Source organism: Chlorocebus sabaeus, chromosome 20 (assembly GCF_047675955.1).
Source record: "Chlorocebus sabaeus isolate Y175 chromosome 20, mChlSab1.0.hap1, whole genome shotgun sequence".
NCBI classification, from domain to species: Eukaryota; Metazoa; Chordata; class Mammalia; order Primates; family Cercopithecidae; genus Chlorocebus; species Chlorocebus sabaeus.
Window position 1 is genome coordinate 14,731,758 of NC_132923.1, and position 15,777 is coordinate 14,747,534.

The window sequence follows — 15,777 nt, forward strand, 5'->3', positions numbered from 1 at the left end:
TTGAAAGTCAAAATTACTCCTTGGGCCGTGGGCTACAGAAAGGACATTGTGTTAGCAGACACAAAAACAACATTAATTTTGTACATCTGCATTAGAGCCTTTGGGTGACTAGGTGCATTGTCAATGAGCAGTAATATTTGGAAGGGAATCCATTTTTTCTTTTGAGCAGTAGGTCTCAACAGTGGGCTTAAAATATTAAGTAAACCATGCTGTAAACAGATGTGCTGCCATACAGGCTTTGTTGTTCCATTTATACAGCACAGTCAGTACATTTAGCATAATTCTTAAGGGCTGTAGTATTTGCAGAGTAGTAAGTGAGCCTTGGCTTCAACTTAAAGAAACCAGCTGCATTAATCTCTAATGAGAGTCAGCCTGTCCTTTGAAGCTTTGAAGCCAGGCATTGACTTTTTCTCTTTAGCTGTGAAAGTCCTAGCTGGGATCTTCTTCCTGTATAGGCTGTTTCTTCTGCATTGAATATCTCCATGTTATCAATAAGGTTGTTTCACTTTCTTATTGTTTGTGTGTTCACCAGAGTAGTACTTTTAATTTCCTCCAAGAACTTTTCCTTTGCATTCATAACTTGTAAGAGGCATAGGCTTTGGCTTTTCTTAGCTTTCTACATGCCTTCCTCACTAAGCTTAATCATTTCTAACTTTTGATTTAAAGTGAGAAACTTGCAACTTCTCCTTTCACTTGAACACTTAGAGGCCATTGTAGGGTTATTAACTGGACTAATTGTAATATTGTTGTGTCTCAGGAAATAAGGAGGCTCCAGGAGAGGGAGAGAGATGGAGGAAAAGCCAGTCAGCAGAGCACTCAGAAAATACATAACATTTATTGATTAAGTTTGCCATCTTACATGGGTGTGGTTTATGGCACTCCCAAATAGTTAAAATAGTAGCATCAAAGATCACGGAGTTTAGGATCAGCCTGGGCAACATGGCCAGATCCCATTTCAAAACAAAAAGTAAATCACAAATCATAGATCACTTTGACAGATTTAATAATAATGAAAAAGTTTGAAATATTATGACGATTACCAAATTTTACACAGAGACATGAATGAGCACATGCTGTTGGAAAAATGGCACTGATAGACTTGCTCAATGCAGAGTTACTCCAAACTTTCAATTTGTGAAAAATGCAGTATCTGTAAGGAGCAATAAAATGATGTATGCCTATGTTACTAAAAGGTTGACTTTACATATTTTCACCATGTAAAAATGAAAGCATGTGAGCTGGTAAATTTTGTTTACATTAATCATATATCAAACGTAAATGTATATCAAAACATCACATTATACTCCATAAATATATACAATATACAGTTATTTGTCAATTAAAATATAAAATATTTAAATGCAATAAAAAATATTTTTTCCAAAAAGATTAATTAGTTGGCTATGGATGGATGGATTGTGCAGGTAAAAGGGAGGAGTTTGTCACAGGCTTTTGCCTGTAGTAATAAAATTTACATTGTACAATAAGATAATGTAAGGACCATTGGGGAGGACTTTTCTTCTAGGCAGTGATCAACAGGGCTTGGTGTAGGGATGGTGGATCCACAGGGAGCCAAGGGTATGAGGTTTGGGGCCTAGGAGAACTGTGGTAACATTGAGAGGGACATAATAGATTGGGAAGGGGAACTGGTCTATGGGATTAGACTTGTTTTTAAAATTGAAGTCATCACATCTGACTCAATGAGTGTCAGAGTTCTATGGACAGTTGGAGCTAGGAGACCTGTGGCCACTAGTGATGTTTTGAAATCATTACAGCACAGCTGGGGCAGGAGCCAGATTGCAAGAAATAACGGAAGATCATGAAAAAGCAACATCTTCCTAGATGGCAGCTGCTTGTTTCACGAATTGCATGAAAGGAGGAGAAAAATGTAGTAGTTACAAGGGACATTAAGTAGAATCTTTAAGCTGGGATACGGCATAGAAACCTCCAGATTAATTCCTTATAAATTCTTACACACATATGGTCACTGATATCATATTTCTTTCATCCATCTCTTCATTCATTCACTATGTATCCGCATGCCAGGCATTCTGGTCACTTCTCCCCTTTACTTCAGTGTGGGCTAAGTGCCAGAGCAGCCCCTTAGCAGTCATTACTAGTGTAGCAATAACAGGACTTAGGCTAAGGACACCTGGAATAATAAATCACCGTCTTTTCTTCCCTTAATTTCAGCTAACATTTCTTTCCTTCCATCCCATGGGAAGGTGCAGGCCTAGTGTCAGTGATTCCAGCCATGTGTTCTGAGTACTTTGAGATGTTAATGCAGTACATTTCAAGAACCATTTTTAAACAATATTTTTTTTTTGTTTTTGTTTTGTTTTGTTTTGTTTGTGTGATACTAACAGGTAGCGTGGAACCCGCAGCTATTAGAGGTCCCACCCCAAACTCAGTTTGATTACACAGTCACTAGTCTAACTGGTGGTCCGAAACCATATTCTCCTTATGACTCTCAATACCGTGAGACCACCCTGAAGGTAAGTAATGCTTCCTTGCTCTGGGGAGCCCCACTGCAAAGGTTGGGTGGTTTTCTCTGGGCTGAGTTCAGCAGGCTGTCAGGTGTTTTCATTCTTCTTTCTCTTTCTTCCCTACTTTAGGGGGGCATGTTTGCTGGGCAGCTGACCAAGGTGGGCATGCAGCAGATGTTTGCCTTGGGAGAGAGACTGAGGAAGAACTATGTGGAAGACATTCCCTTTCTTTCACCAACCTTCAACCCACAGGAGGTCTTGTGAGTCACTTGAAAAGGGATGTTGCACTTAATTTAAGGTCTTGAGCGTGAGGATACCTGTCCTGACTCCCAAAGATTGTTCCCACTCTCACCCAAGGTAGTTTGGGGGACAATTTGTCATGCTGCCTACCCTTATGTCACAGGATCTGGTGAACAGGTAGTTCCTGGAGGTCACATTCATTGGACTTTGAGTCTCTTGAGGGCAGACATCCCACAGAGAAGTAAAGCTTTCTTCCTAGTTCCATAGCTCTCCTTATGTGCTCTTGAAAGACCCCTGGAGCCTCTGTGGAATAAAATAAGAGTGTATATAATTAAATATTCCTTTTATGACTGTCACTGTCTTCTCATTTTTTTAGTATTCGTTCCACTAACATTTTTCGGAATCTGGAGTCCACCCGTTGTTTGCTGGCTGGGCTTTTCCAGTGTCAGAAAGAAGGTTCGTATTTGGGATCCCAGTCAGTCCCTGTCCCTGGGGTTCTTGCTTCTCGCTTCCAAAGCCCCTGTCTCTTTCTTGGTGCCTGTTCCCTTGATTTTTTTTCTCCTGCATGCGTGACTTCCAGTGTGTACCTAGTCCGGTGGGTCCTTCCCTGTCTGGCCTTATGGTGCCCCTGCCAGCCTGACCTCCACAGTAGCAGCAGTGGAGCAGCTGCTCTGATCTGCCTCTGGCTCCTGGCTTCTCCCCTCCAGCTTCTACACAAGCTGCACAAGGCAGTCTTAACCATGTTTTGTGAACAATCGAGGGGACTTTTTGTTTAGGTGAGACATTGCTGGAAAGGAAGGACACTGGGCCCCAACACTGCTGCTACTGCCCTAATCTTGGTAATAATCCATAGCATGAACAGTGTTCTGTCTAGCCTTTCCTAGTTGAGAAAGTCCATCAAGTTTGGGTTTTGATATATTCAGCCCCTGAATGGTTGTAGTCAGTGGTTCCTAACCTTGTCATCCCCAAGGACTGAGTTAATTATTTTCCCTCGTGGATCCCACGTATTGAGAGCCTTTGGCCATCACATGAAGCTTCATTTTGTCATTTGTAATTGACTCAAATTTACATTTAATCACTGGTCTGAGTTTCAGATTATCATGGCCTCAACTAAACAGGTACCACAAAGCAAAGGCGCGGTGGCTCACGCCTGTAATCCCAGCACTTTGGGAGGCCGAGGCGGGCGGATCACAAGGTCAGGAGATCGAGATCATGGTGAAACCCCGTCTCTACTAAAAATAGAAAAAATTAGCCGGGCGCAGTGGCGGGCGCCTGTAGTCCCAGCTACTCGGGAGGCTGAGGTAGGAGAATGGCGTGAACCCGGGAGGCGGAGCTTGCAGTGAGCCGAGATTGCGCCACTGCACTCCAGCCTGGGCGACAGAGCGAGACTCCGTCTCAAAAAAAAAAACAAAAACAAAGCAAAGGTTCTTGTTACTTTGTTTAGCTTTTTGGCAGTACCTCAAATAGAAACAAAATTTCCATCACACTTTTTAAGAAATATGTAAAATAATAGAACCTTCAGGAAAGAGGAGTCTGGTCTTACCCCCAACTGGGTTGGATACTGTTGCTAGTTCTGGCTGTAGTTGGCTGCTGCACACAAACAGTACGTGTCTAGGTAACATAAAGCAGTTTGGGCTGCCCCTTACTTCTTGGGAGGCCTTGAGTTTAGGAATGACCCACAGCACCTGATCTTCTGAAAGCTCTCAATTGCTCAGCTTCTAAAAGGCAAAGATCTTCTTAGAAACATCAGAAGTGGTACTGAGAAGGAAAGATGTTTCTTGGTGGCAACATTTTCTTTAGGCAAGTCCCAGACTGGGAATGTCCCAGGTTTCCAGCACGGAAGGAAATCACTAGCCTCAGGTGCAGGTGTCTGGGTAGCAGCTCCCTGCGCTGGACCCACAGGTGTTGGGACTCCAGTTTGACTTCTTTCCTAGCTACTTCCATGCCTTTCCTATATGAAGGGACTTGAATAAAGAATCTCAGAAGGGGCCGGGTATGGTGGCTCACGCTTGTAATCCCAGCACTTTGGGAGGCTAAGGCGGGTAGATCATAAGGTCAGGAGTTCAAGACCAGCCTGGCCAAGATGGTGAAACCCCCATCTCTACTAAAAATACAAAAATTAGCCAGGCATGGTGGTGGGCGCCTGTAATCCCAGCTATTCAGGAGGCTGAGGCAGGAGAATTGCTTGAACTTGGGAGGTGGAGCTTGCAGTGAGCCAAGATCACACCACTGCACTCCAGCTTGGGTAACAGAACAAGACTCCATCTCAGGAAAAAAAAAAGAATCCCAGAAGGTGGCACTGTTGATGGAAATGCTGCAACTTTGGGATATTGCTTTAGGAGTAAAATCCTAGAAAAATCCCAGAGGTTACATGTAAGCTACAGAGAATCAGGCTGTGGGGAAAGCTGGAGATTGTTGGTCTGCCCACTTGGCCAGTCATTTGCTCAGTGTACATTTGTCTACTCAAGTGTGCCTTATTTATCATAAACTGGGGGTCCAAAATCCAGACAGCATTATCAGACCCCAGATGGAAATATTAGAGGTTTATAATTTTATTAGTGTTATATAAGTTTAAGTCATAGTTCTAACACATAAAGGACCTAGTACAGTCATTTCACAGTATCCAAAAGGGATTGGTTCCAGGACAACCCTCTCCCCTGGCAGATACCAAAATTTACAGATGCTCAAGTCCCTTTTATAAAATGGCATAGCTTTTCTCATAACCTATGCCCGTCCTCCCATGTACTTCATACCATCTCCAGATTACTTTTAATACCCAATACAACCCAAATGCTATGTTATCCTGTACTGTTTTCTAATTTGTTATTTTTATTATGTTATTTTGTATTGTTCTTTTTTTCTCAAATATTGTTAATCCATGGTTGATTGAATCCATGGATGTGGAACCCAAGGATGTGGAGGACCAATTGTATGCAACAAACTTTGTTCTAAGAACTTTACATATATTAACTTGTTTAATTCTTGTAATAACCCTACGAGGTAGGTATCATTATCCCCTTTTACAGATAAGAGAACCAAGACACAGAGAGACTCAATGACTTGCCCAGGGACACAAAACTGGTAAATGGTGGAATTAGGATTCAAACTCTGGCAGTCTTGGTTCAGAATCCTACTTTTTCCTTTTATGCTCAACTGTTTCTTTGAGGACATGTATATCTGGAGGCGGCATCAGATCATTTGGTTTGTCCTTTTCACAACACATCTTGCAGAACCCCAGGATTCTTCAGAGGGGTCTCAGAAAGTACAGAAAAGGAGGGGATGGGACATACAAGTGGACTATGCTTTGGATCTCCACCTTGCAGCCATCAGCACCTCTTCTTTTATTATTATGCTTTACACAATAGCGGGAGGTTGGAGGAGGTTCTGTGGCTGATACAGTCCCACCCCTTCGATGTACAGATGAACCCCAGAGAACAGTAGTGACTTCCCAAGGCGACTCTGCTGGTTAGTTGTGGACTGAAGACTGAACTCATGACTTTCAGTGTGGTTTCTTCTTCTGTTCAGACCAATGATGTGTGTGTGGATTCTGATATTCTAGTGAAGTTATAGGCTACTTTTAAAGCCCTTGGTTCTGACTATCAATAAGTTGGGAATAAATACCCCTTAGGGACTTTGATTCAGCTGATCACTCTGTAGACTGACCTCAGTGAATCCCAAATTGCTGCTGGGGAGCTACTTCTTTTGCCATCAGGCTTGAGTGGTGTGGAAAAAGAACCTACCACACAGAGATGGCACTTGCCATCTCCGGCACAGAGCAAAGCCTGGGAAGGTGTTAGAACACCTTCTTTGGGCATTGACAGGAGGGGACAACGGTACTGAGGAGCTGTGAACAGCAGTGAGCTGCCATGAGAGACATAAGAAACATTGTTTGTAGTTTCTTTGGTTAGATCTTTGGTTAGACCAGCCATTCATCTAAAAGCCTGGCTTTTTATTTTGGGCAAGGCTATGGGGTTTCTGAGAGGATCTGTGGCCTTGCGTTCACTTTTCTCAGTTTGTTATGTGATAAGTCACCATAGTGGCCTATAGGATCAGGCTTCGGGAAGCAAGAAAGTAACTTAGTTCTGATAATGCTACTCTATTAGAATGCCCAGATGCTGGTAGTGCTTTATAGCAGGGATTTTTTGGAAAGGGTCAGGGAGTTGCCAGTCTGATTCAGGTCTATTACCTGCTCTAGTCTATTTGTGGCCCAATAGGAGGGCTTGTGCTAGACAGAACAAGGCTGCTGTGACTTACTTTTTCCATTGCTCAGATTATAGGAGAGCCCCCTTTGGCAGGGCCAGGGCATGTGGAGGGCATTCTCTGTCCTTAAGGAGTAACCTTGATGATCTGCCTCTCAGAGCAGATCTCTGCTCCATCTCTGTAGACAAAGAGAAGCGGGTGGAGATGCTGGGAAGAACAAGCTGAAGCCTCTGCCTGCCTGTGCTTCCTACCTTTCTTCCAGGACCCATCATCATCCACACTGATGAAGCAGACTCAGAAGTCTTGTATCCCAACTACCAAAGCTGCTGGAGCCTGAGGCAGAGAACCAGGTAACTGCTCCTGGTTTCTTGCTCACCAGTGGGGGACAGCCTTTTACCACCTTTGCTGGCAGAACTGTCTGTACTGAGGGCCTGCCCAGGCTTACCCTACTGGCGAATAATGGATGGGAAGGTTTAAATTACACTTAAATGTGACATCAGCTGTCTAGGAAGTGAAGAAGTCTTATTCACAGTGACAGACCCATGGTGAAGGTCAGGAATTCTGAGAAGAGCCGCACGTTGGGCTAGCAAGATGATACATACAGCCACGAGTGGGCTTTTGCCATTTACAAAGTATTATCCTCCTGATGAACTGGGGCTCTCAGGTGGGGCAGATGAGGAAACCAACAGGTTAAATAAAAGATGATTGAGACTGTCTTTAACATGCAAATCCAGGTGTACAAGCCCAAGAAGACACAGACTTTTCTTCTCCTACCAATATGTTTCTATGTAGGGTAGATTGGTTTGGGCTGATGACACTTTTCAGTTATTAGGTATCTCTAGGCTGCACTAAGATTATATGGCATTCCATAAAGAAAAGAGAATGCTGTTTTCAGACACATGTGGGCCATGCTTCCATCATTTTTTATATAATGCAAATGCTAGAGTGAGATTTGGAAAATTCATCCTGTTATCCTAACCTTGGTACTTGCTAACTTATGTTTACAACTCATTTGACCTTATAGAGCCTTAGTTTATGCATCTATAAAACTGGGATAATACCAGCTAACCCCAGTGGGTTGTGGGGATTAAATGGTATCCCAAATGATAATCCCAAGTGTGAAGCACACTTTGTAAACTGTTAATCACTATAGAATATGACATTACTTTTTGGTTTTTTGTCAGAGGCCGGAGGAAGACTGCCTCTTTACAGCCAGGAATCTCAGAGGATTTGAAAAAGGTGAAGGAAGGGATGGGCATTGACAGCAGTGATGAAGTGGACTTCTTCATCCTCCTGGACAATGTGGCTGCTGAGCAGGTGAGTCCTGGGGTTGGGGAGCCTGGGATAATAGCCTTGGTGGGCTGGCTCCTGAGTTAAAACTGGGGGAGAGAAGTGGGTGGAGGCCTCCTGGTTTGGAGGCAACTGTGATAGGACCTGCAGATAGAATGGATGTGGGGACTGAGGGATAGGGAGCAATCAAGGAAGACTCCTTACCCAGGTAGGAACACAGGCACTGAACTCTAGACCAGAGCTTCTTGAGGCATGTTCCCCAGAACACCCAATATGCAAGTGTGTGTTTGGGCAGGTGGGGGCAATGGTTGGAAGGGATGAGTAGGGTCTAAAAATTTTGGAATCCCTATTTATTGTATCACTTCTTGAGAGTACTATATGTACATCAACACATTAAAAAAATCTGAGATGCCCTTCGTAAAGAAAGCTGGTTAATCTTTAAGTCTGTTTTCCTTAAGCTTATTTAGCCATAGGATCTTTTTTTCTGTAATAAATATATAAAGAAGACTGATAATGGGAAAGGTTTCTCTAGATTCAGAAGTTGGACATCCAAAGGTGTATAGGATCCTCCCTCCTTCCCTTGTGAAAATAAAATGGCAGTGTACCCTGAAGGCAGAAATGCACCTTGCTCTTATGTGTAAAACAGGTTTAAGGTTAGAAGGCAAGAGTTCATATCATATATTTGTATGGCGTATTTTTTAGAAGTCATTTTGGGAAAATGAAGGTCAAGTAGGAATTTATGAATTCCTTACTTTGGATTTTATTCATCTTTTTTTTTTTTTTTTAAGTTAAAAAATACAGGCTGGGCATGGTAGCTCACGCCTGTAATCCCAGCACTTTGGGAGGCCAAGGTGGGAGGATCACGAGGTCAGGAGCTTGAGACCAGCCTGGCCAATATGGAGAAACCCTGTCTCTACTAAAAATACAAAATTTAGCCAGGCATCGTGGTGCACATCTGTAGTCCCAGCCATTCAGAAGGCTGAGGCAGAAGAATTACTTGAACGTAGGAGGCAGGGGTTGCAGTGAGCCGAGATCGCGTCACTGCATTCCAACCTGGGTGACAGGGTGAGACTCATCTCCAAAAAAAACCCAGAAAAACAGGCCAGGCACGGTGGCTCATGCCTGTAATCCCAGCATTTTGGGAGGCCAAGGCGGGCGGATCACGAGGTCGGAGATCGAGACCATCCTGGCTAACATGGTGAAACCCTGTCTCTACTAAAAATACAAAAAAAATTAGCCGAGTGTGGTGGCAGGCACCTGTAGTCCCAGCTACTCGGGAGGTTGAGGCAGGAGAATGACGTGAACCCAGGAGGTGGAGCTTGCAGTGAGACGAGATCGCACCACTGCACTCCAGCCTGGGCGACAGAGCAAGACTCCGTCTCAAAACAAAAAAAAACAAAAAACAAAAATGCTAATCATTTTGGAGTAGATGGGGAGTCATCAGAAAGGGAAGAAACCCTTTCTTTTTTTTTTTTTTTTTTTTTCCCCTGGCCTTCAGATAGCTAGTAATAGCTTTGGAAGAGCTTTACAGACATATCTTCTTGAGCTGTTAACAGACATAGCTGTTCTTGAGCCCGTCTTCTCTTCCCAGGAGAAGACAGGCTCCTGCAGGTTCCATGGGAGCTGATCAGTAGGTGAGAGGCATTTTTTTCTAAAACTCCATGTGGCCCTTTCAGGCACACAGCCTCCCAAGCTGCCCCATGCTGAAGAGATTTGCACGGATGATTGAAGAGAGAGCTGTGGACACATCCTTGTACATACTGCCCAAGGAAGACAGGTGAGGGGCCTCTCACTGCTGGCATGAAGTCACACTTGGTCAGACATCCAAGTGTATGGGGAAGAGGAGTTCATCAGGCCCACTCACGCCTGGCAGCTGATGTCTCCGTGTGTAAGGAGGCTGAACCCCACTCTGCCCGCCTGCCAGTAGGCCCTAGGTCTTTGCACTTCTGCCACTGGAACTGGTGACCTAGTGCTTCTGTTCCCTGTTATGCAGAACCAGGAGCCACCACCCTCCTGACTTTATCACTTGCCTTTTCCTTTTGCTTTAAGGTTTAAAGGATTTGGGTGGCAGGGAGCTGAAGAAAGAATATTCATTTCTTTCTTTAGTCATCATGTTACAATTTACAAATCATTTTCACATTCTCACTGTGAGGTGAGAGAGATACTTTTCTCCCTGGCTTTATAGATAAAGAAACTGAGGCTGGGAGATGCTGCCTCCCTGGTCTAGGCCCAGCTAGCAAGTGATGGAGCCAGAACTTGGACCCAGATCCACTGACTACCTATTCTGTGTTTTCGCTATATGACTCACAGTTAGGGTTCTGTTTCTAGGTGTGTTTCCTGACTACCAGAATGGAAAGTTTCCCTCTTACCAAATTTCAGAAGACACCTTTTTTTTCTGATTGGTTGAGAGCATTCAGCTTGCACTAAAAATAGGTGACTTGATAGAGGAGAGGAGGTAGGAAGTAGTCTGGGGAAAGATGAGTAGGGGGGAAAGGCATCTAACAGTTCAAGAATTTGCACAGTTGAGTGCCTAAGGATAAGAGCCCTTGACTGCATTCCTTCCACTCAGAGTCAGTGTGTCCACTTTTGTGCAAGCCTAGGGTGTCCAGAAGGTTCCTACCAAGCCACACAGCTTGCTGCCACTCCCTGGGACTTGCCAGCTTCCCTTTTCTGTTTGTGCAGGGGCCCCACCGTACCTAAGTTGTTACTTACTGCCTTCTCCTTTATCAATACACACACACACACACACACACACACATATTTAGTAAATATTTTAAGCTGTGAGGATCATGCAATTTCCGTTAAAACTACTCATCTCTGCCCTTGTAACATGAAGCAACCAAAGACAATATGCAAACAAATAGACACAACTATGTGCCAGTAAAATTTATTTACCAAAACTGGTCAAATTTGGCCTATGGTGTAGTTTGCTTTATTCTGGTGTAAATCACTTTAAACAGGCCAGGCGCAGTGGCTCACACCTGTAATCCCAGCACTTTGGGAGGCTGAGGCGGGCGGATCATGAGGTCAGGAGATCAAGACCACCCTGGCTAACACGGTGAAACCCCGTCTCTACTAAAAATACAAAAAATTAGCCGGGCGTGGTGGCAGGTGCCTGTAGTCCCAGCTACTTGGAGGCTGAGGCGGGAGAATGGTGTGAACCTGGGAGGCGGAGCTTGCAGTGAGCCGAGATTGCACCACTGCACTCCAGCCTGGGCGACAAAGCGAGACTCCATCTCAAAAAAAAAAAAAAAAAAAAAAAAAAAATCACTTTAAACAGGACCTTGTCTGTTCCATTCCAATTAGCCCTGATTTTATAAAACTAACATTTCTTCAAGGACAAATGGTTACAACCTCACAAGGTCATACAACTTGGCTTTGCCTGTATATATTCTTCTGAAAAGTATATGTTGCATACAGTATTGGTTGCCTGTTCTTCATCCATTGCCGCAACATTCCTTGACTTATAAAGATGGATTTACCCAATCACCACGAATAAGGATTTGTCTAAGCCAGTCATGGCAACCTTGTTTTCATTTGTCAGTAACTGGGTTCTGGAAATTCTAGGAGGGGTATTTTTTTCTCTTTGATAAAAAGTAAGAAGCACAAAAACAAGGAGAAGACTGGCCCCTGAAGGCTCCATGGAAGCTAATCAGCTGCTAGGATGAGTAGATGAGAAACATTTCTGTCTTCTATAGTAAGTGGACTTTGTTCACTACTGTGAGTGAATGTGCTTTAAGCTGCAGTAGTCACCTGTGGTCGTGATGTGACAGGCCTGAGAATGAAAGTGGTGAAGCCGCAGAGCCAAGCCCGGGAGCACAACCACTGAACCTCTTCTGTAAAATAAATAAGACATAAATAAGAAATGACCTTATGGTCTAAACTCCAAAAGAAGGAAGGCTGACACATAGGAAACAAAATTTAGGATGTTCTTGTTACTTCTGATTGTTTTTCTAAGGGCCTTCTAGAATTCCTGGAAATTATTACCCCTTCTCCTTCCTAGCTTTGTCAACTTTGTTCTTTGATTCCTCAAGGCCTAGTTGGTCACGGCTTATCCAGGTTATCACCCTCCTACTCCCTCAGCCCCTCCCATCTCAGTTGTGTTCACAACAGGTCTGTGTGCTGGTGCTTGTGTTGTGGGGAGTCTTTATTCACAGAGGACCCCAAGACCAGACTCAGTGCCATTTCTCTCCTTCTGGCCCATTGCTAGCCCTTATACATTACTTGCCTTTTTCTCAGCTCTGTCTGATTGGACTCATGAGGTCCTGGGGGCAGAATCAATCTGTGTCCCCTGAATGCTGAGTGCCCTCTAGGTGCTTAAATGTTGTTCACTTTTCACAGGGAAAGTCTTCAGATGGCAGTAGGCCCATTCCTCCATATCCTGGAGGGCAACCTGCTGAGAGCCATGGATTCTGCCACTGCACCCAATAACATCAGGTACCTGGCACAACAACTCTGCTTTGTGCAGCTAAGGGCCGTGGGGACTTCTGGCTGCAGGGAGGGAACTCAGATCTTAGGGAGGCAAGAATCAGGCTTTCAGTGACCAAAGGTAGATGTTTAACAGGCCCCAAGTCTCAAAAAGGTTCACAATCTTTTAACCTTTCTTCCTGCTGCATCCCTCCTACCATGTTTTGAAAATTTTATTTTAGTGAAAAGAACCTCAAATTTCCTTTTGCTTTCTCTCTCTCTCTTCTTTTTTTATTAATTGAAGATATGTCAAACAATAGCCAATTATGATGTGACACTGATTCGATATGATAATAGTCCAAAACAAAGATAATTGCTTAATGAATTGTGTAGTTTGAACCACTTTCATTGAGTGTAAAGAAGGTATGATATCCACAAGGCATTTAAAAATGTTGGAAGTGGCCGGGCGCAGTAGCTCACGCCTGTAATTCCAGCACTTTGGAAGGCCGAGGCAAGTGATCACGAGGTCAGGAGATCGAGAACATCCTGGCCAACATGGTTAAACCTAGCTCTACTAAAAATATAAAAATTATCTGGGTGTGGTGGCATGCACCTGTAGTCCCAGCTACTCGGAAGGCTGAGGCAGGAGAGTTGCTTGAACCCAGGAGGCAGAGGTTGCAGTGAGTCAAGATCATGCCACTGCACTCCAGCCTGGTGACACAGCGAGTCTCTGTCTCAAAAAAAAAAAAAAATGTTGGAAGTGGCTCATGAGCTTCCATTGCCACTTTTGTAGCCTTGAATCCGAGGTTGGGACTACGGCTGTGGAATATTATGTGTCCTAGGCACTTGCTAAGTGCAGTCTGCAGACAAACAGCTTCACCATTGCCCAAGAACTCATCAGATTCTCAGGCTCCAGCCTGATCTACTGAATCAGCATCTGCAATTGAACAAGATCCCCGGGTGATTGATATTCACCTGAATTTTGGAGAAGCACTCTTGTGGTATTATGCACAGCTAGAAGCTCATGATGGCATAAGAGGAATAGGGGACAGTGAGTTGAAACAGGAACTTTGGGCCAGGATTTGTAATAGCAAATCTTGTGAATGCCATTTCCTATCCTTCACAGTACCTGCAATGACAGTACATTTTTGCTGGCTTTTGCCACCTTGCCACCCTCTGCCTTGGATCTTTAGAATACCACAGGATCCAATGCTAGTCTTCTAGGATGGGGGTTCATAAATAAAATCCTTGGTCTTTCCTAAGAGATGGATACTGGTGTCAGGCAGATGTAGATTAAAATGGCATTCTTATTACAGATTAAAGCCACTTGGAGAATGTGCTGAGGGCCAAATGGGCTTATGAATATTCTTTTGAAATAAACTTAATACCCCAAAACTTTAAGCCTCCCCAACAAGGAGCACACCTTGCCCTACTAAACTCATCCCATGACTGAGAGTAGGAAGAGCATTCATGTAGGCTGGCAGGACCCAAAGAGAGAAGAGAGGTAGGGCCTAAGCCAGACATGCTCAGTTTCTTCTTTGAAACTCACCAGGGAGGAGTGAGTGGGTGGCAAGGAGGAGGCCAGGAGAGTTTCTCTGGCAGAGACCCTCCTCATGAAGACACAGGGAGTGGGAACAAGGGTTCTTCCCACGATCTATTGCAAAGGAGTTTTATACCAGGCTCAGCTGATTTCTAGATGTCACCTGGTTTCTCAGGCAAGTGTGTCTTACTTAAAGGAGGCAGGCCACATCCTGACCTTCAGAGTCCTGAGGTAGAGAACTGTGGAGAGCGGTTTCCTCTTGCAGAAAGCTGTATCTCTATGCGGCTCATGATGTGACCTTCATACCACTCTTAATGACCCTGGGGATTTTTGACCACAAATGGCCACCGTTTGCTGTTGACCTGACCATGGAACTCTACCAGCACCTGGAATCTAAGGAGTGGTTTGTGCAGCTCTATTACCATGGGAAGGTAATACCCCTGAGGTGGGGTTGGGTGGTGGTGAGGCGCCCTCCCACAAAACCCACCCACCTGAGTTAGCACCAAGTTCCCCTCCTCAGGCCCAGTGGAGTCTCCCTCGGCACAGTCAGCTCTCTAAATCCTATAGGGCAACTCCTGGCTATGCCCATGGGTCAGGCAGAACTTGACAGATGGTGGCAGGATGGGGCTTGGGCCTTATCTCAGTTCTGTTACGGACTCCTTCTAGGAACAGGGTCCCCCTCCTCTTCTCCTGAGTGTCCCTGTCAGGATGTAGCCTCCTGGCTGTGAGGCCTGTTTTGCAGATTGTTAATGGTATCTTTGGGAGGTGATGTGTGCTGCTGTTAGCACCCATGGTGTTGGCTGCTTCATCAGGGCTGGGGTCCAGGGCAGAGGCCGGAGCACGCCCCAGGGATGAGCCTGTTCAGGGCTCTCCCAGCTCAGGGATGTAACTTGACTGTTTCTTCCCAGTCAATTCAACACTTTTTGAGTGACTTTTACAAGCAGAGCATAGTACTTTTATTCTGGAAGCTGACCGGGTAGTGGTGCCTTCCTGTCTGTAACATGTATGCACACATATACCACGTGGGTCAGAGCCTCTCAGATCTCTGGGCTCAGCTGGAAATAGCAGAAGGACAGGCTCCTTGGTGGACCCGCTGAGTTATGTCTCTTCCACAGGAGCAAGTGCCGAGAGGTTGCCCCGATAGGCTCTGCCCGTTGGACGTGTTCTTGAACGCCATGTCAGTTTATACCTTAAGCCCAGGAGAATACCACGCACTCTGCTCTCAAACTCAGGTGATGGAAGTTGGAAATAGAGAGTAACTGATTTATACAAGCAGGATATGTTGATTTTAAAATAAAGTGCCTTTATACAATGCCTCCTGCTTTTTGTGTTTGGGAAGAGGAGAGAGCAAGGGGTAATGTACTTTAATATAAGGTAAGGATATTTTCTTTCTGTGGGTATATTAAGGTTTCTTCCTGAAAGGAAAAGGGGTATAATATTGAGACCAAAAGGATATTTCTCTATTTTGTGAGTTGGTTTCTAAGGTTAGAAGCATCTGTGTGTGACACGGGCTGGGAACATCATGACCCTATAGAATTGTGTTGGTTTTGGACTTTAGTTCTTTTCTCCTATATTAATTTCACATGTATTGAGCTACCTACTAATTAGCGATCA

The 15,777-nt window shown here is 44.5% G+C and overlaps 1 protein-coding gene across 1 annotated transcript in view; it reads left to right on the plus strand.

Annotated features, from left to right (window-relative positions):
• The window catches only part of ACP6 (acid phosphatase 6, lysophosphatidic), a 30,974-nt gene extending 15,497 nt beyond the window's left edge, over nucleotides 1-15,477 (plus strand). Inside the window, exons 2-10 of the mRNA XM_008019348.3 lie at nucleotides 2,367-2,495; nucleotides 2,616-2,746; nucleotides 3,103-3,182; nucleotides 7,189-7,276; nucleotides 8,111-8,243; nucleotides 9,893-9,993; nucleotides 12,558-12,653; nucleotides 14,429-14,594; nucleotides 15,279-15,477. Of these exons, the coding sequence (XP_008017539.2) occupies nucleotides 2,367-2,495; nucleotides 2,616-2,746; nucleotides 3,103-3,182; nucleotides 7,189-7,276; nucleotides 8,111-8,243; nucleotides 9,893-9,993; nucleotides 12,558-12,653; nucleotides 14,429-14,594; nucleotides 15,279-15,422 (1,068 nt within the window). The 3' untranslated portion in view covers nucleotides 15,423-15,477. The remainder of the gene's footprint in view (nucleotides 1-2,366; nucleotides 2,496-2,615; nucleotides 2,747-3,102; nucleotides 3,183-7,188; nucleotides 7,277-8,110; nucleotides 8,244-9,892; nucleotides 9,994-12,557; nucleotides 12,654-14,428; nucleotides 14,595-15,278) is intronic.
• Nucleotides 15,478-15,777: the final 300 nt, after the last annotated feature.